The sequence below is a fragment of the Amblyomma maculatum genome, chromosome 10 (assembly GCF_055883805.1).
Source record: "Amblyomma maculatum isolate TAMU_Amacu chromosome 10, ASM5588380v1, whole genome shotgun sequence".
Taxonomy (NCBI): Eukaryota; Metazoa; Arthropoda; class Arachnida; order Ixodida; family Ixodidae; genus Amblyomma; species Amblyomma maculatum.
Window position 1 is genome coordinate 149,246,530 of NC_139353.1, and position 21,081 is coordinate 149,267,610.

General features: G+C 45.8%; 1 protein-coding gene across 2 annotated transcripts in view; it reads left to right on the forward strand.

Moving 5' to 3' along the window:
* The window catches only part of LOC146177704 (uncharacterized), a 32,781-nt gene extending 12,027 nt beyond the window's left edge, over positions 1-20,754 (forward strand). Inside the window, exons 4-6 of one of the 2 annotated variants that reach the window (XM_084580550.1) lie at positions 10,130-10,389; positions 12,994-13,284; positions 13,741-14,056. In XM_084580550.1, the coding sequence (XP_084436676.1) occupies positions 10,130-10,389; positions 12,994-13,214 (481 nt within the window). In that variant the 3' untranslated portion in view covers positions 13,215-13,284; positions 13,741-14,056. Of the gene's footprint in view, positions 1-10,129; positions 10,390-12,993; positions 13,285-13,740; positions 14,057-20,615 lie in introns of those variants that run through there. The other variant, XM_084580549.1, reaches the window with a different exon arrangement.
* Positions 20,755-21,081: the final 327 nt, after the last annotated feature.

Genomic DNA, 21,081 nt, shown 5'->3' on the forward strand with positions numbered 1-21,081 from the left:
AAAAAAAAAAAGAAAAAAAGAAAGGCCCACAACCATCCCGTTACCGTTTCCACACAAGCTTCGCGAAAAAAGTGCGCCGTCATTATTTTCCTTCTAGTTCTTTTCTTTCTTATTCCCCCCTCATTGTTAGAGCGCGACGGTGGCCACAATGCGGCCGGAGGAGGAGAGAAACAACCGAGCGCGCGCAAACACGTGCTAGAAAGCAGCGCGGAGCAGACGACAACATGCTTTTCTATGCGGCGGCTAGCAGACGACGCGGCCGGGCTGCGCGTAGATTTTGACGGGGTCTCCATGGAGGGCGCTGACGCACAGAGCGGCGCAGCGCCCCCTGGCCCAGGTTTTCTCCCCTATTAGATATTGCAATCTTGAAATCGGGACATGGTTTGGGGCCATTTATTCAGCGTGCACTTTTCTGGAAACTTACAATTCAGGACGTAGCGTTCAACATTATTGTTCAGCCTGTTCCTCCGTTTTCACTGGAAATAATATTCAAGTGGGTACCACCGCCAAAACATACTAAAGCTAACACAAACTGTTGCAAAAGAAACACAAGACAGCCAGTTCAATGACACGCCCGCAGGCTCAGGCAATTTTTTTCTCGTTTGATTATGAAACCGCGTGATGCACAGAAGACACGCAAGCTTATTTTACAAGCGAAGAACTTTTCTCGAAAAAGGTTTATGTGCAAGCGTGATTTTTTCCACTGTCTGATTGATGTTGCCTGTCCAGTTGGTCAGCAGTGGTCGCATTAGTTTGGTTAGGTCCTTAGTGCGACTGCGGTCTTCTCTCTCGCAAATCAACTCCAGAAATTGCACAAAATAGGGAAGAAGGGATGATGTTGCATAGCTTGCTGCTTCTTCTGACCTCCGGGCACTTCATCACCTTGCTAACAAAGGTGCACGGTGATTTTCAGATACTTTACGCGTCCATCATCAAGCATTTTGATAAGTCCAGGGTTTTGCAGGAATCACAAGGCACGAAGTTAATGGATGGGGACTAATAAAATAAAATTATTGACACTTTAAAGTAAGCACTAGAAGTTATTTAAACTTTGGTAATATATAAATAATGAAAACACGGGCAGGCACTGAAAACAGAATAAATACAAATGTTTCATGAGATTCTGTAAAACTATTCATACTTTCTCTTCAAATGGACATGCAAAGTAACCAGCCAAGAATGCAATCGGTGCTAACTTTATGTCAGCTGCTGGTTCACACCACACATGAATGAATCCAAGCTGACTCGAAAACTCTCTCGCAGCAGACGTGATATGGCAGTTGGCAAGGTACGACTTTCATAATCACAAATGCCAAGTTTTATAGCTGTCTATTGTTGATAGGTGCATTTGCAGACTGATGCTTGCAAGATGCCAACCTACACAAAGCATGGCAAAATGTGTATAATCTCAGTCGATATACTTTTTTTTTCGCTAGTGGTACCTTTAGTATTTTCTCCAAGGTGAAAACTGCAGCCCTTGCGTCAACTTTGTCGTTCCCGCCTTTGAATTGCCTTAGGCTGCTAAAAGTCGATACTATAACCCGCTTTCAGAGCCTGTTTTAGGGCATATCGGAAGCTGAAAATAAGATTCGGTTAAATGCAATGCACTAGTAAGGCACACAGAAGACATTGATGTAAGATACTTGATGTGATCAAGAAGGTACTTAATTTGCGCCACTGTGGATCTGGTTGTCATGATTGTTGCTTCGTACGTTTGTTTGGTTAGCCTTTGCGTCGACGTGCCTCCTTGGACCTGAATGTCTTCAATATGGCAAAGTCCAACTCTAACCAAGAGAGTCGCTCGTCATCTGACAAATAGAGCGGCTCCTCTTGGTGTCTCCATGGCTTCACTTATGCGATGTTGGGCAAGGCATACCATTTTGATATCATCGTCATAAAAGTGATCGTGGCGCAGCTATCTTGAAACACATGCTTCAGGATGATACGGGGGGTTGTCCAGGAGGAAATGAAGTGTAGCTATAACAAGTGGGGAAAATAAAGCTATTGACTTGCGCACATTAATTTTTTCAAGGTTGTTTGGCTCAACATGAGCCCGCGTGAGTAACTTGTAATGTGGGCAGTTCGGGAACACGGAGAGGACAGCTGAAGGAAGCAGGATCTTCAGCTTTATGTAATTGTTCCTGTAATCGTCATCTGTGAAGTGCAGTGAGTATACCAGTGACTTGTCACTCGGCTCCCACCGGCTTCCTTTTGCATCCTAGCCCTCCCGAGATATGTTCTTCAGTCATGCTGCTCGACGCTGTGAATCGCACGAGAACTCATGCCGATCTTTTCTTGCTTTCGTGGTGCACAGCGACACACAGCAGTTGCCTGGCATGGTGCTGCATACGCTTAGGACGCTGTTGACACAGGCACCGATGACACGCATGCAGAACTATCAGAACCATGCGGTTATGCTGAGTAGTCAAAACGATAACACGCGCCAACCCAGCCAGCGCGCTCCTTCCGCGTCGTCTGCTCGTCCGTGCCGGCTGCGCCTTGTCCTGGAGTGGTGGCGCCCCCGCGGAGAATGACGGCGGAAACTGTAACTTTTCCCAATACGCGCTTCCCCAGCCATTGAGGCGCGACGCGACGGGCCTAAAGTCCCTTGATAATTTGAAAGTAGCGACACTCTCCTCCGCGCCGCGCTTTCCTCCTCGATTCTCCTCGCGCGGCGGCGGCGAGCGCTGCGCACGACACGCTTTTTCCCCCTGACGCCCGCCGGCCGGCCGCAGCAGTGAGTGAAGCGCGAGCTTTCGGGCCAGGTCTGCGCTCCAGGAGTGCACAAAATTTTTGAAAAATTGCGAGAAAAGCATTGAGAATGCCTATAGTAAAGTTCATGAATTGATTGCTTTCTTCTTAGAACTGTTTGAATGGGGAATACTGATAAACAAAGCTTTCAGGCGAGTTCTGTGCTACAGACACTTTTTAAGTCTCATGATAAGGTTTTACTTTGTGCACTTAATCTAGTACTGCCTCTGACTTTATGTTTGTTTTTTTTTAGAGCGTGAAATCTGTCACCGCGGTAAAACTTCAGAAAACGATCCAGGCTGGTGCTTTGAGCTGCAAGATTAGAGAAGGTTAAAGCAGGACTTAGTCTATTTCGCTACTGTCAAGCTATCTCTCTAAGCATAGTATATGTCACGTGATCAACCATGAGATTGGATTATTGGTTAATTGTACATGTATTTCAATCAATTACTGGGCCAAATTAATTGATAGTTAGTAAATTGCAATTAAAATCTAAATTTTAGCTGCAACACCGAACCGTATACCGTTGGAAAGCTTAGGCCAAGTGTAATGGCACTGTGCTAGTTAGCGATCCGCGATAATATGCGTTCATTAGTTAATTTCGTATAAAACGAAATTTTGAGCTGTTCCTTGCTGCTTCGAGGCAAGGAACAGGTTAGCCACGGCAGTCTTGATATGATGCTGATGGAGGGATTATATAATTTTATGAGTACGCGGCCACTCACTGACTTCGCGTGTGGTTAAAAGACAGCAGGGTACACTGGGAGAAGTGGTGGGCCCTATTGCCGATACACTGAAGTTCTGGGGCAAGCATGCTGTGCTCTCATGCGCTGTGTAAAAGAGCTTGATTTCATTGAACGCAACAATCAAATAAAAAAATTACAAGGTGCACATAGGTCTTCAACGTGCGGAAATGAGAAAGCATATAACTGCCAATTCATTAACTATCGCTATCCTATCTATCACTATATCTACTAATGCCAGAGACCTATCGTAACTGTCACTATCCGCAACGAACACTATCACCTCACTATCCGGGCCTATTACTATAATTTACTATTATTATCCGTAACAGTCACCATCATTACCTATCACTATTCATAACCATCACTATTTAATCTGATGCCGTCCCATGACCCATTGATATACTTCAATTTTCATTGACTTACGTTGTCAGTCATATCTCTATTATCTCATAATATCTGACGAGACAACTATACATTGACTTTTAATTCGTATACTTTCTTGTTTTCTCATAAATGGAGGTGGGAAAAGAGCAAGCCACAGAAATAACTGACCACTATCAGCGCGAGGTTCATGTCTCTGTCGAGGAGGCTTCCTTTACTTCAGGACAGGTCGGTGAGAGAAAATTGATGGAACTGCGTTTGGTCTGTTTTTTTTTTTCGAGTTCGTGTAATATTGGCGGCTCAAACTGGTCTTCAGTGAAATGTAGCTAGAACATAGAGCGATGAGATAATTACTCAGGCTAGGTGAAAAAAAAAATCTTGCATACAATTGAAATGAGTAATATATTACAGTGTTAAGAATTGTTGCTCGCAAAATGTTCCCCTATTTTTACATAATAACTATAATCATCATTGATTGCTTAAGTTTCGTAAATACAGAAAATTGATGTAATGATTCCGGCTGATTTGACATCGATGGGATAACTTTTCTCGCAATAAATGAATACGCGGAATCGCGCTTTTAGAGCTCCAGCTTTCAAAGCGAAGGTAACCTGCCAACGCCTTGTAGTCATGGTCAAAGAGAAGTGTGTGATCATATGAACACCTCCTGCACATTGGCCGTATCCCTGATAAAACGAACGCATATTTTTTAACCCATGCGTGCGTCGAAGCATGGGAAGACACATTCAAGAATTGAAAAAAAAATGCCATACGACCTAACTAGTGCAGATTACCCGCAATACCTCGGGTTTACTTGCCAAACAGTTTTTCAGGGCCAGCATTCAATGCTCCCGAGTAACCGACGCCCACTACAAGTAAAAGCTGGAAAGGCTAGCTCCTCTACAAGCCCGAATTTTGATTTTTAGTGAAGGAGGCCAGGGATCCTAGCATAATCGCGACAAATGCAATCGAGAGACTGTAATTTTCCAGTTATTTCTGACAGCAAAAAGCAGATTATAGCGCCCTGTTTCTCACTGTACAGAAGTCGAAGCGTGTTAAATGATGGAGCCTTGGAGCCTCGCAGAATATTCAGCATGCTGCAGAGGACAACCTTATTTTTATACAGTGAACATGCTGCCGCCGCAAAAATATTGAGCAGCAAGCAGGAATAAAAAACGCAGCGTCAGGTGACGCGTTATTACGGGGAGTGAGAAAGGCACTCGACGTCGCAAACAACTCTGTTGTTTCTAGGAATAAACGTCTTTCGACTAATCTTGTGAATCCATTGACTCGTGCGCGAGCCGTCACGCTTGCCTTGAGATATCATGAATACCGCATAACCATCTTCAGGTCGCTTGCTGCAGTTGTACGCGCAACAGCACGGCATAGAGCTTGCACGCTGCAATAAAAGCACAGCGCGCAATATTCGCTCGCCGAGACTGGGGGAAAAATGGCGCGAAGGAAAAAGAAAACACAAGGAAAACGCCGGACGCGCGTCGGTTTTCAATGGCAACGGCAGGGAGACCAATCGTCGCTCAGGAAATCGGGCGGAGAGCCGGCCTTCAGCGAAGGGGCGCGCAAGGGGCGAGGAGGAGGCGAGGAGGTAGCGCGGCGGCGGCAAAGTTCAATCGTTGGCGTAACTTTCAAAGTATCAAGGGGTTTTAGACGGGCCGCACCAAGTGCGCCTCCATTGAGCGGCCGTGGCACAGCGGAGCTTTCGGCATCCGTCCGCAAGGGGTGAATCGTCGCGAGACAGCCGCTGATTGGGTAAAGCGCGCGCTCTCCGAGGCGCAGCCCTCTGATTGGCCCTGACGCATGCCTCACCTCCCGCGACCGCGCGTTGCCGACTCTTCGTCGTCTGCTTTTGCCCGCTGGCACGTGATTTTTTGCGCTCCTCTTTGTTTCCTAGCATTTCTCGTTCTGCATTTTTTCTCATCGTTCCTGTAAATATTTTGACTATTAACTCGCTCCTCTTAGCTTCGAAGTTATTGTTTTCGTGTGTATTTGCCTGCCTGGTGTCTGTTCCGTGTGTCTCGATGGCACGGGACGCGCGCTTGAAAGCAAGCACGCGAAAAGCAGTCGGCAAAAGGAGACGCGCGTGGAATAAGAAGAGTGCCACATCGAGAACTACAGCTTCGGTGTTGCCGCAAGCTGCAAGGCCGTCGGCGGATGCGGCTGGATTGAACTCGTCGACCAGTTTTGCCGATGGACGCGGCTGGACCGACATCGTCGATGTCAGCTTCGTTGGTGGACGCCGCGGCTGGACCGTGCCGATCGGCGTCAACTTCGGTGTTACCGCAAGTGTCTGCGGTTCCAGTGGATGCGCCTGGACTTAGCCCGTCGAAAATATCGACTTTTGATGCTCTGCGAGTCGCTTCAAATTCTGTGTCGTCGGAAGCGGCCCAGCCGGCTGAGCTAAGCCTAACGACGACTTCGGCGTTTCCGCACGTCGCTTCAGCGCCGACGGACGCGGCTAAACCGAGCTCGCGTGTTCAACGTTTGGCCACAGTGTTTTTTACGGAGGCGGAGTGCGCGGGACGCGAAAAATGTGCAGATAACGCCAAGACGTCATTGGCGAAGAAGTCCGCGACTTCCCGCAAGTTCGAGCTGATGAACGTCAGCACAGTAAGTGTAGACGACGATCGCGGCACTGAGTATATAATTGTTGATATGAGCATACTCAAGAAGCTGTTTGCATCCACAAGCTGCAGCAAGTGTGGGATGGCCAGTGTTCAACTCGCGAAATGCAGCGGAAGAGAGTATGGCTTAGCTGTGAAGTTAGTGCTCACATGTTCGAATTGCGATTTCGCCGAGCGGCACTTTTCGTCGCCACGAGTGCCCGGGAAATCTAGCATCACACCCTTTGAAGTAAATCTGCGGGCGATGAAAGGCATACAAAGTATAGGGAAGGGAGTGACTGCTCTAGCGGATTTTTGTGCAACAATGAACCTCTCCCACCGAGGACTTCACCACAAAACTTTCAGGGGGCACATGAACACCATGGTGAAAGCTTGCCAGGCAGTTGCTACTGCTACAGAAGCAGCAAGTGTCAAAGTGGTGAAGGACTTATACAAAGACTTCCTGAACCCAACAGGAAATGTAGACGTGATATTTGATGGCACATGGAAAACGCGTGGCCACAATTCAAATATTGCAGTTGGCTGCATTATAGAACTGTACACTGGCCTTGTACTGGACCATGTTGTGCTTTCGAGGTACTGTCGTGGGTGCCAAGGGGCACCTGATCCCAGTGATGATGGTTACGGTGACTGGGCTGTGAACCACAAGTGTATGAAGAACATTGACTGCAATGCCGGACGAATGGAGACCGAAGCAGCTATGATTTTATTCAATAGGTCCTTGGAAAAAAATGGGTTGCGGTACACAACCATACTTTCGGATGGTGATAGCCGCACATTTCATGCATTGACCCAGGAAGGCGTGTATGGATATATATCCATCGAAAAGAAAGACTGCCTCAACCATGTCCACAAGCGGATGGGGATGGCTCTTCGCAACTTGGTTGAGAAAAAGAAGGCACAAGGGCAATCTCTTGGTGGAAAGGGCAACCTTACCCAAGAAAAGATAAAAAAGATCACCTCAACCATGTCCACAAGCGGATGGGGATGGCTCTTCGCAACTTGATTGAGAAAAAGAAGGCACAAGGGCAATCTCTTGGTGGAAAGGGCAACCTTACCCAAGAAAAGATAAAAAAGATCACCTCAACCATGTCCACAAGCGGACGGGGATGGCTCTTCGCAACTTGGTTGAGAAAAAGAAGGCACAAGGGCAATCTCTTGGTGGAAAGGGCAACCTTACCCAAGAAAAGATAAAAAAGATCACCTCAACCATGTCCACAAGCGGACGGGGATGGCTCTTCGCAACTTGGTTGAGAAAAAGAAGGCACAAGGGCAATCTCTTGGTGGAAAGGGCAACCTTACCCAAGAAAAGATAAAAAAGATCACCAATTACTATGGGTATGCCTTGCGGAGCCATAGCCACGACGTCGCAGGCATGAAAAAGGCAGTGCAAGCTACGCTGTTGCACCTGACCTCAACAGATGAAGCCCCAGATCACAGTTGCTGTCCTCAAGGAGTTGATTCATGGTGTGCCTTCAATCGTGCTTTGGCAAACCAGGTGGAGCCTCCACCACACAAAAACCCTCTGCCAGGCCATGTTCGCACTGCGCTTGAGCCAGTTTTTGCCAGGCTGGGCGACGAGGCCCTTTTGAAGCGCTGCAAAGATGGCATGACACAGAATGCTATCGAGTGCCTGCGCTCTGTTATCTGGAGCCAATGCTCTAAAAACACGCATGACTCTTTGCTGGCTGTTCAAAGGGCTGTTGCAGAAGCAGTTTCTCGCTTCAATCAAGGGATGGCAGCAACCAGCAGAGCTGTTGCAGAGCAGCTTGGTTATAGCCCTGGCAGGTGCCTCATTCGCCGGAGCCTTGAAAAAGATAAACAGAGGCTGTGCAGGTCTGATAAGGGTCACACCGATAGTGAAAAGGTGAAGAAGATGGCCAAGAGGCACAGGCCTGACAAAACCCAAGACTACTGCCCAGGACTTATGTGAATGATTTAAGATTCAGAGACTGTAGCAAGTGACTTTCTGAGCATCTTTTTTTTGTTAAGTGCCAATGCCATACATAGATCTTCACAGCCATTACATGAACAGATTTATGTAAATTTGGTGTCATTTTGTTCACCAATAACTGGGCTGCATGCTAAAGCATTAAATCTTTCCATGTGATTGGAAAACAAAAGTGGCACAGTGAGTAAAACTTTGAATGCAGTTTTCTCAGCTTTGTTTATTTGGTAAAAAGCCTTGCCTTACGGAACTTTTCATAATGTTTGCATGCATGGATTTTATTGAACTTGGTATCATTTTTTTCAGTAAAATCTCAGCTACATTCTAAAGCTTTCCGTTTTCGATAAAGTCTGAGAGACTAGCAATTAGATCAGATGTAAACTAATTACTCCCACATTGTCTTTTTTCTCCCAACTTTGTTATTCATTCATTACCTATATAATGACTTCTTAAAAATTTCCTTAGCTTTAGGATGTGCAGTAGGCTCTTGGAAATGACAGCATATTTTTAAAACCAGTTTTTTTAATTAAGAAATTGCCGTAATGGCCCGTAAGAAAAGACACTATGTGCAGTACATTATCTTGCCATATTTTCATGTCTAGATGAGGTATTTCAAATCTAAATACATATTTGGAATCACCATTCAAAGATATATCACCATGGCAATTTTCAGCAAGATAGGTTAAGAAATAAAAAAAGTTTTTAAGACCCTCATCCCCCCTTATGATGGCGTGTCCACCGCTGTCGCAGCCCCATTGTGGGCACATTTTTTTTCCCGCCCCTTTTTTCATATTAGAGAGAGAGAGAAGGGGTCTTTTAGTTGGCACGCAGTAAAATAAAATCAAGCCTACTGTGCACTTTGCCGCTTTTCTATCATAAGTGCAAGAATGTGCATTTTGGTTTCCTTGTGCTCATTGTAGAGAGGCAAGGCTATTTGCTTTGAGGACACAATAGTGAGCTCTAAGGTCATGGGTGTGCCGAAGGCAACTGACACCTTGTCCTCTTACGGGGTTTTGGGTAAACATAGCACACTAGCTTTGAGCACAGGGAGTTCGACATACATCCATCGATGTAGATTGCAAGCAACACGGCCACATCAGCTGTGCGGGCTGGTGTGGGTGACTGGTTGCCCCAACACTAGAGCTTTGTAGTGGTTTCACTCGAAGTCACGTTCTCCGGCCTTGCCTGTATTATCCCAGATGGCGGAAGCAGGCTGCGCGCTGGCCACTAGGATCTTTATCATCACATTTCCCGTTCCAATGCGTCTTTAAATGTATGCACTCAGCTCAATCATTTGAACTTGTATTACAATTTAGGCTCAGGTTCAATTCATTTCAGCAGTGAAATTTCATTACGCTTTGATGCTAAAAGTACTATATGGTGTTCAGTGAGTATGAGGTTTCGAAGACTGAAATAATTCATTACATCCAGGATTTCTTTAAATTGAATTTAATTGCAGTGAGGTTTGAGTGCATTGCCTTTTTCAGTTTCCATCACGAATTCAGGAAGTCACTTTTGCTCTTGATTATGATCTCCTAGCTTCCAGCAGGATTCACTCTTCCTACTTTCTTTTAAGTGTCTCGCAGTACTAAGCCTTGCAGAAGCAGTCATTGTGACAGCATACAGATTTCCCCCTGGGCGGCACTTGTGTTGGATTTCCCCAGGAAGCTGGTTGGCTCGGGTGCAGGCAGCCTGTCATCTTCAAGCCCCTGTGCCTCTAGTGGTGTGAGCCTGAGTTCAGCGGAATACCTGCCCAGCTGGGACGAGGGTTCTCAGCACATTGGCCAGAGTGACTTCGGAGACAGGCGGAGCACATACAGCTGGCAGACGGAGTCCTCTGGTTGCTCAGCACGTCTGACAGACCTTTCCGACAGGATGAGCGACCTGCACATATCCCCCGAGAGTGAACGGTCGTGGACCACTAGTGAGTTGGCTGCTTCTGCTGTTTTTACAAAGGGCATTCGCAGTGTTGTGGCTGGAATAACATTGCACGTTGGTAGAAGTGGCTGCCAGACAGTAATTAGTACAGTTTTTCTTTAGCACAGTGTTTGTTGCACTTCGAACAGCCAAAAACATTGCAACATTGCAGTGCACACTTTGCCGGCAACGGGTTTAGTGAACGATGGTTACTGCTTCACAACAATAAATGCAAAACACTGTAGTGCCATCTACTGACACAAGCTCAAAACACTTCACTGGCAATGCAAAGGAATTTATTTATTTATTTATTTATTTTCGATACCCTCAAGCGCCGAGGCATTACAGAGGGGAGTGGGCAAGCAAACAACGCAAGAAAAAAATTATTTTTTGTTAAAGGCGGCACAACAACGTAGTTAAAATGTAGCAACACACAGTATTCGAAAAAGTACAGAAACAACAACTGTAACAAATGCAACGCAAGAAACTGAACAAACATAGCAGAAAAAAAAAGTAATAAAAAACGAAGAAAATAACAAAGCAACAAAGAAACTAGCTATTCGCATCAAATAAAAGCATCGTCATCAGAGACTGACGATAAGCAGTATAATCCTGTATACAAGCCACGGCAGCGGGAAGGTGGTTCCACTCTTTCGATGTGGGAGGAATGAAAGAATGCAAAAAAGTGTCAGTACGGCAAAAAATAGATCCAGTCTTATGTTGATGGTCGACACGAGAAGAGCGATAGGGGGGTGTAGTGATAAAACGAGAGTGCATTGTTGCCTTTCATCTTCTCGTTTGCATCATGATCTTGTCACGTTTCACTCAGTTGCTAGTCCCCTTAAACTTGCTTTCTGCGAGTGTGATTACTATTTCTAATTAGATGCACTGAAATCATAGTGCATGCTTAACAGCTGCAGATCAGGATTAAATAAAGGTGTTCAAAGTAGTATATCTTATGACAGCACACTTGTAATGCCTCGAATTAAGGAATTCTACCCGTATATTAATCATAGAAAGATGGCTGTAAAAGTGGAACAAAGCAGGGACTTCGCTGAAATGTCGGCACTGCATTTGGTTCTTTGTTTCTGTCCATTTTATTCATGATGAACCATCAGCATTTTTCCTATGTAGCCATTCTTGTGCAATACACGACCAGTTAATTGGTCTCCGTGCTGATTAACAACAAAGATGTAAATTTGATGATCATGCCATCAAAAATGAAAAAGGAAACTGGCATTGATCTAGCTGTCCTCGAAGCCAAAAAGAGTTGAATAAGCAATAGCCAATCTGTAATACTTCATTTAGTTGGTTTGGTCTGCATGTTTCTTTCCAATTAACCCTTTATAGGACAGCAAATATTTTTGCAAAATAATAAAAAATCTTTATTTGCGTGTATAAATGATTGTTTTAGGTTTTAGAGGATTTAACATCCCAAAGCGACTTAGGCTACAATGTACGCTTTAGTGGAGGGCTCTGGAAATTTCGATCACTTGATATTCTTCAATGTACACTAATATCGCGCAGTATATTGCACCTGCCAACCCTCCCAATTTGCCCATGAGGCTTCCAACTTTTTTTTCTCTCTCTCTGGACTTCCCATTTGTACTACCACCGCCCTGTATCTTCCAAAAGTTGCCTCTGCCAATGCAAGAATAGCTATTGTGGAACTGGCACGGTTGCAGCTGGCATGGCGGAATCTGCAACTGTATCCTAATAGTCAGCATCACTATTAACGGCCACGCTAGCACCATCAGCATCATAGGTTCAGCAGCTGACCAGAGCCTGACCAGCTGTGGCTGCTTTGGCTTTGCAGCGTTCATTCTGAACAAGGCCACCATTTTATTGCGCTCATGATTTTTTTTGCCCCCTGTGCTCCCCTGCTCTTCTTTGCTGTCTTTTCACGTGTTTAAACACAAGTACTTACCTTCGAAGAATACCATGTTAGCCTGCTCTCTAAGGATAGGTGCACATCATGCCTTGTGCTAGCCTATACAGACAACACGTCTCCATCCAGAGCAGCGCTTCGTTGCGAGATTAGTATATGCGAAGACTGCAGTCAGAAATCGTCAAAACCCCTATGTCTGATTGGTGTTTGGTGCCGTGCCACAGTCCTTTTACTGCAGGATTTGCACAAACCCTTTAAATCTTTGATTTTCAAAAAAACGAAAAAAAAAAAATTCAAAGGCCTTGAACCCTTTTAAATGTGCAACGCAAATAATGTCAGAGGTAGAACTGTGGCATTAGGTGCGATGCATCCGAAATTTAATTCATGCTCTTACACTGAACCCTAAGGAATGGATGACTCAGCATCGTGCAAGTTTAGGTTGTAAGCTATGTCCGAAAAACATGTAGCACCTTTTATATTTAAATTTAGCAGCATGTAAATAACCGCACAATAACGGCTTGAGACAATGATGCTTAGTTCACCTCAGTTCTGCTGCTTGAAAATTGCCTAATGCAAGTTTCAAAAGACTATTTTAGTGCGAAGGGGTAAGGGGGGTAAGACAGAAAAACAGGTGTGTCTGAAGCCTTGATCGGCAGGTGCTGCCAACTCGGGAAAAAGAAAAGTACATCTATCTGTTTTTCTTCTTGTTTGTTGCTTGTACAGGCACGTGGTCGAAGCCAACAAGCCTGCAGGCAGGATCTGAAGGAGCTGGGCAAGTAGGTGGCACGAGTGAATGTGGCATGCCTAATGGCTCGGCGTCGTCATTGCTGTGGCCTCCCAAGCTGCGCCTGCATCAGGGCTCATCGTGGATGGCAGGCAGCATGTGGGCCCTGGGTGGCACACGCACTCCATCGGACACACAGGTCCTTTGGGGAGTCAGGTAGAGGTTTGGTCTGCTTACCCCACCGCCTTCAGTAGCTGGCTCAGCCAAGCACAGCTCCAGCAGCCCCAATGGTGAGTTCTGTGTTGAGCACTGCAGGAGGCTAGTAACTGTATAGTTTATGCAGTTGTCCCAGCTAAGGTGGTCCAATATTTTATAAATACCTACTTGTCATTTTGTCTTTTTATTCAAGTGAGCATTGTGGGGATTCACAATCTCCTGCCCCCATTTTAACGCCAGCGCGTAATAACGCCGGGAGGAAAGAGCGGGAGACTGGGCAGCGTCACTGCGGGAGACTGGGAGGCGGTGGGGGGGTGGCCTGCCCAGTGTGCCCTCTCTTCCACTAACCTCCTTAACAGCGCGCGTAACTCGCGTTATAATTACGCTCTGCGTTATAAAGGGGGCAGGGGATTGGGAATGCCCACAACATTTCTGTATTTAAAATACCACCTAGTGCTGTTTTTTTTTTTTCTGCCTACTTCGAAAGTAGTCAACATAAACTAACATTTAAATGTTGCTTAAACTCTCAGGTGCCAGCGGGGAAGTTTTCAAGCATTGCGAGAATGGCCTGACCGAAATGCTAACGAGGTAGCCTTCGCGTAGCACTTTTTACCGGACAAAAATGAAAGCCTGAGAAGTTTAAAAAATACGACATGACAGCTTGCTTTGTGCATCTGAATGTGCTGTGATTACAGTGCTCTTCTCTGCCACTCAATAAAGTGCCGCCACATTCGCTTCTGCACTGCTCATGGCAGAGCTTTGCTTTGCTGCTGGTTGTGAGGTAATTGTCAGCTGCACTAATACTCTCGTTTCTAAGATACGAGAAAACATTTTATGAGATTGCTTGTTCTTGATAGAAAAAGTTCAGGGGAACACTTAGGTCAGGTCACCTTACATGCAGCAAAGCGGAAGCCTTTTGGTTGCGCTGCTACGATACTTTGAACGCTCCTGATTCCTCGACAGAGACTCTGTCTATAGAGGGAGAAGGGCACTCTCTCTCTTTGGTCTCCTGATAGAGGGAGGAAAAGAGACGAAGGGGAAAGAGGGGAGGAGCTTTCTCACTCTTACACATCAGACTTTATCATCGGTGCACACTTTCTGCCGATGCCACTCTTGAGCTGTTAAAGGCTTTCACCTTAAAACACTTCAGTGACACATCTGGGCAGAAAGATATCTCGCTAAGCATGAGGGCAGTACTTAAATCCGTGGATTTTTGGCAGAGAAATGGCACAAAGGTGTCTGTTTCTCTGTTGTGCACGGATGTTTTGGAGCTTCAGTCAAATCCCGATATAATGAATCCCGCAGGAGCGCAAAAAATTATTCGTTGTTTTGAAATATCGTTTTAATGAAAAATTTGCGATTATAAGCCAGTGGTCATACCTAAGTATGAAAATGACATACCTTGGCAGTAGGCACATGTGTAGACAAGTAAAACCTCAAGTGAAAATGTTGCACTAACTCAGAGCTGATTTATTTGAAGAAATCAATTATTTTCTTCTGCTGCGTGCAACAAACACGACTGCGCACTACATTACACCACTACAGCACATACACCTTCCACTTTCCGGAACACCTCACTCATTTCATGCGTGATTGCATCGAGCGATGAAAGTACAGACTTTGTCCATGTGCAAAAAAAAAAACAAAAAACAAAACAAAACAAAAAAAAACGTCAAAGGTCTCTATGACCCCATCTTCAATGCTCCCTGAACTTTGAAAATCTTGTCTCGGTCTTTCATAATGATCGCGGCAGTCGATGGGGCAATGCTCGCTGTCTGTAGAGGCCGAATCACTTTTTCCCTGCGTCGATTTCTTGCAGTGAAAGCAGCTGCGTTCATATCTTCTTGGCACTTCGCTGGCTAATGTCTCCAATCTCGCACAAACTTCGCAATAAGATAATCTGCGGCAAAAAAAAAACTAAAATACCGCCCCGCATGCGTGAACGACCCGAGCCGCGTATGGCACTCAACACAGGAAGAAAAAAACTCGGGCAGCTAGGCCTGCTGGCTACTGCGTAATAAACCATAGCTATGGTGGCTAGAAAGGTTAGGTGACGCGAGCTGGCCGCGAGCGCCGCTTCTACATTTCATGCCTCTCGTAGGTGGCGCTGCTCTCAGCACTTCGATGCATGCTCGGCTCGCGCTGGGGCACGGCCGGTCTCGAGGGAGAGCGCGCGCTCCCCCTCGAGACGGGCCGTGGCTGGGGTAAACTTTGGTGCGATTGCAGCGCAGTCATACCAACAAAATGTTAAAATTATTGTTACCACTTGAAATATTTTAACCAGGTAAGCAAAATAGGCAAGTCAGGAGTGACGTCGACTGCTAATATGCTCTTTGGCACCGTGAAAGCGGGCGATGCGGCTGTGCCGGTTGTTTTGCTTGTCGTGCTACTAAATGCTGCTTAAATGAAGAAGTTTTGGTCTGAAGATGCATTACATCATTTCCCGATGGGCACAGTGGTCGAAGTTATAAAGCTAAATATCTTGGTTTGGTGTCGTGAGTTTTAAAAAAGCCAAAGCGACTCGTGCTGAGGGGCGTTGCAGTCGAAGATTACAGAGAATGCAGATGACAAGCGATTATTTAACGTGCGGTTACGTCGCACAGTATGCAGGCATCAGGCTAATTTCTATTCTTTGTTGTCTGCGAATTTCCGGTGCGTCTAAAGTGGGAAAGTGCAATTTTTAGCCAGATGATAGCCAGAACGTGCAACATGTGATGTGAAACGGTATTATAAGTACAGAAGGAACAAATTGCAGTTTTATTCACAAAAACCTCTCATGGATAAGCAAAGTTTTGTTTATTGCACTTAAGGGCAAGAATGCTGGAAAGAAAAGTGAAATATCACAATGTTGAGGTTGCTGTTGATGGCCTCAAATATACATGTAATTCAGGTAGAATAAACACAATTTCCAGACACAACTGCTCACAACCAAATAGCAAATTAAACAACCCACCTCAGTTTCAACAGTTTCATTCTCCCTTGCCTTTCTTTTGAAAATGAATTCTGCGTCTTCAGGTGTAGTCTGCTAAGAACATAGAACTTGATCACTTTGTCACAAATTTAATATGTCCGTGACAACCAACCAGCTGCAGTTTGGTCATTTGGAGAATGGATACCAAGTCAATAAGGCTGTCTCTTCGGATTTCACGCGCACTAAAACAGCGAGTAAAGGTGTTTTCATGGGATGTCACAGGGGCGTTTAGATTGGTTGATGGAAACATAAGACCGCCTATGTCAACTGCACTGGTAATTAACTAGAATAGCAGCTTGGGCATATGTTGGTTATGCATCTTGAGGTAACAGCGCGGAACGTGGACGGGAGCACAAGATTAGAAGACGACATAACGAGCGCTGACTTTCAACTGGTAATTAAGACACGCTCAGTTCCGTTCTTGAGACTGAGGAGTTGTCTGCATCAGTCTTCACATTTGGTGCCAGCGATGCATTTCTTCGCCACATATCCAGCGATATAAAATATCAGCCTTGAATAACTGGCCTGAGTGATGACAGATGTGTGTTCGATGCCACTGTCTTTGAGAACTTCATTTGCCTCACTCAGGTCTCGCACATAAGAAGCTGGTCATGGAAGATGCTGTCACTAATCTTTTTTTTTAGCAATTGACTGGCCTTTTGCCTGACATTAATGCTTCATTATTTTTTTTAGTTATTGATTGGCATTTTGCGTGACAACCGTGCTTTCGTTATTATGTTTTAGCAATTGACTGGCCTTTTGCCTGACAACAATGCTTTCATTAATTTTTTTAGCAATTGACTGGCCTTTGCCTGACAACGATGCTTTCATTAATTTTTTTTAACAATTGACTGGCCTTTTGCCTGACAACAATGCTTTCATTAATTTTTTTTTAGCAATTCACTGGCCTTTTGCCTGACAACGATGCTCTCATTATTTTTTTTAACAATTGACTGGCCTTTTGCCTGACAACAATGCTTTCATTAATTTTTTTTAGCAATTCACTGGCCTTTTGCCTGACAACGATGCTCTCATTAATTTTTTAACAATTGACTGGCCTTTTGCCTGACAACAATGTTTTCATTATTTTTTTAGCAATTCACTGGCCTTTTGCCTGACAACGATGCTCTCATGTTTTTTAACAATTGACTGGCCGTTTGCCTCACAACAATGCTTTCATTAATTTTTTTAGCAATTGACTGGCCTTTGCCTGACAACGATGCTCTCATTAATTTTTTTTTAGCAATTGACTGGCCGTTTGCCTGACAACGATGCTCTCACTATTTTTTTTTTAGCAATTGACTGGCCTTTAGCATGACAGCGATGCTTTCATTAATTTTTTTTAGCAATTGACTGGCCTTTTGCCTGACAACGATGCTTTCATTAATTTTTTTGTTTAGCAATTGAAGGTAATTTTGCCTGACAACGATTCTTTCATTTTTTTTTTTTTTAGGGGGGGGTTTCTAAACGCAAGAGAAACAGAAAAGTATGCACATGTACTACATACTCCCACTAGCACCTCGGCAAGAAAAACTACATAGGCACCAAACAAAACAGGATAACCTGAGCTAGGGCAAAGCCGATTGAAAAATAGCACCACAGCTCAAGCAGCATCTACAGGCAAACAAGAACGAACGAACCGGCGTGCGCCGGAGAGAATGCATCGAAGAGCTGACAGCAGCGCCACAGCGGCGACCAGTGGCGGCGGCATGAACCGAAGGCGCGTTTTCTCCAAGCGGCGGAATGCGCGGTCGCGCCACCTCACCATAACCATAGCTTCATGGTGGCGCTAGAAGCTGGTCCTAGATGTCCTGATGATGATAGCTACAGCCCACGGACCATACACACAGAAACAGCGGTTTCTGTTTCGTTTCACGCAAGAGTTGCAAGCTGCGGCGCTGTTAATTTCAGCCGAATTCGTAACACTGATGTTCCAAAATTATAGAAGAAGAAATAAAATACTTTCGTTATTCTGAAATATACACTATTTTGAAATTCGTAATTCTGAAATAGTTTTACATTCAAAACATAGCAAATCTGCCGGGGATTCTTTAAAAATTCATTAATTTGAAAACTTTGTTAATGTGGTGTTTGTAGTAACGAGATTTCACTGTACCTGGCCATGTTCAGTCAATGAGGCGTGCTCAACGAATGGAAAATGCAAAACTCTGGTACCGATTTAAATGTATCTCAGGCCGAGAGTGCTGAGATGCAGTTACTTGCAGCGAGCAAGGTTGGTGGTGTTCCTGTTTCATTGCTTGCAAGTCCAAATGTAAGGATAACAACCTCAGCTGTCTGCTTGTCTCTGCATGAGAAACTGGGTTTTCAAAGCATTATGCTCTTTACATAGATTTGTTGTTCTGTTCTAAACTGCAAGTATGGCTATGAAAAGCTGAGAAAGCAGTTTTAATCTTTGTTTGACTGAAAAGGAGCTGCTGTATGGGTGCCCCAAGTGTACAGTAGAGAACTGGTCTGTGGAAAAACTGCACTGCTTTGTCTGGGCTGCTGATGAGACAAGCACCAAAAGCATAGCCCTGGTCATCCAGATGTCCATCACGCTCTCGAGCTATGTGCATGTTCATATCGTCTGGACTGGATGCAGGAGAAGGTGGAGTGGTATTGGTGCTGGGCGGCTCATAACGAGGCGAGAAACGGCGGTGACTGTAATCTGAGTAGCGGTAAACGTAAGTGAAACGTCGAGGTGGTGAAGACCTGCGGCAGTGGCGAGAGATGTGGCCAATACGCGAGCACGTGAAACAGATCGGCCTATCCTTAGGGGTGCGCCACTCATCAAGATTGCGGTATCTGTAGAGTGCCGTGTAGGTGTTGCGAGGCGTAGCGGTGACGACCATGGGAGGGACGGGACTCGAACTCTGGTGTTCCACGGTGCGGCTACAGGGGACACCCATGTTGGCAACCTCCTGACAGATGACCGTTGAATAACGGATATCGTTGCTAGGTTGCTGTCTGCAGGAGGGCGGGTTGGATGCAGCAGGAGCGAGCACTTCCAGTTCGCGACGTACGATGCGGGTCACGTTTTCAGTGTTGGAAGGCTGCCTTAGGGTTGGCAGATCCTTGCACATGGAGCTAGGGGCGGTGTTGGGGAGCCGGTCGAAGCAATGTGCAATGCGTCTTTGTTTGGCCTGCTCGAAACGTCAACAAACTTGCAGAATGGAGTCAACCGTAGAACAGTCCCGACAGATTGGAAGATTGAAGGCATCATCGGCTATGCCTTTGAGGATGTGCCCCACCTTATCAGGTTCTGTCATGTCTTTATCAACTTTTCGACAGAGAGCCAGAATGTCTTGTATATAGGTGATATAAGGCTCGATAGATGTCTGGGCCCGTGTGGCAAGGTCCCTCTTGGCGGCAAGTTGACGGCCAACCGGTTTTCCGGACAGGTCATGGAGTTTTTGTTTGCAAACATCTCAGGAGGGAATATCTGCTTGGTGCATTTCGAACCACACGTGTGCTGTGCCAGTGAGATAGAAGACGACATTGGCCAGCATCGACGTGGCGTCCCACCTGTTGTGCTGGCTAACACGCTCATAAAGCGAAAGCCAGTGTTCGACATCAACCTCATCTGTACCGCAGAATGGGCCAGGGTCACGGGGGTGGGCTACGACAATGGTTGGAGTTGCGGAGGTAGATGGAGCCACTTCGGTTGTCACCGTGACGGTTTCGAGGTGACGGCCACTGCGGAGATCCAGCGTCAGATTGTGTCGAACCCGCAACCTCCACCGATATGTGCTCACAGACAAAGATGACGACCGAGGAACGCGGGCACTACAAAGCATTGAGAAAGAAGACGACGCTGACAGAGTGGATGCTGCATGGCTACTGAAGTCTTGGCGTCGAGTTCAGCCCATTGCAGCGCCAGTTACATTAAGGATATCCCAGTAACAATATGATGCTAAAGCACGGCGGGGGGGAGAAAAAATGTTCGTTTGTGTGCTCAGTTTTCCTTCTGAGGTTTCTGTACCATCCTGGGCAAAAGTTTATGAAGTGTGGGTTTGCTAAAAAGCAAGCGCTTATTTTTGCATTGCCTTCTCCCCAGTCTTATGGTGTTCATTCCAGCACATAGAGCTCCGTTCATGCTTCTAGGTTTTTCAGTTAAGTGGTTGGAACAACTACTTACACACAAAATATATAGCCAATTCAGTGTGGTTAAACCAGATGCTTTGGTGCACTACCACTTCTGTTTTCACTTCAGTTTCTGTTCGCATATGCTCATTAGCATGCAGTTGTAACGTGCCACATTTATGGCCATATCACCTGCCAGCTACCACCTGCCAGAGACATGCCGTATGACCAACATTGGTAAACATTGGTGAAATATGGAAATGAGGGGTCTTAGTGTAAAATGTTTTCTGCAAACTTGCTTCCCTTAAAATCCTCATTGCCATTTTCTTTATTCTGTTTTCTTGAACACAGCTGGCCAGAAGCGACAAACAGACTGGCTGTTCTTCGAAAGAGACAAACTACTGACGCCGGACAGGGCGGACGCGTCCACTTCGGCTCCCGACAAAAGAGCCTATTGCGGTGCCAACTTCCATCGGACCACGTTCAAATTAACAAGCGAAGATCGGAACATGACAGGAGTCTGACAGTACCAACTTTTTGGTGAGCGGACCACCGATTTTTCGATTATCGCAGCACTTCCATCGACTACGCCGGCGTTAGGCTTAGTGCGGCAGCGGAGGAGCGAGTGGAACCGAGAGCGCCCTGCGGCTGGCGGCAGCCACGGCGGGGGCGAGGATCTAGACAAAGGAGGTCCATCCGGGCCAACATTTCGCTCGAGAATGGACGGCACCCAAGGCCAAGATCTATCGATGGACACCACACCGTGCCCGAACCTGCCTCCACCCGACGGGGAAACAGGCGGAACGCCGGCTGCCAA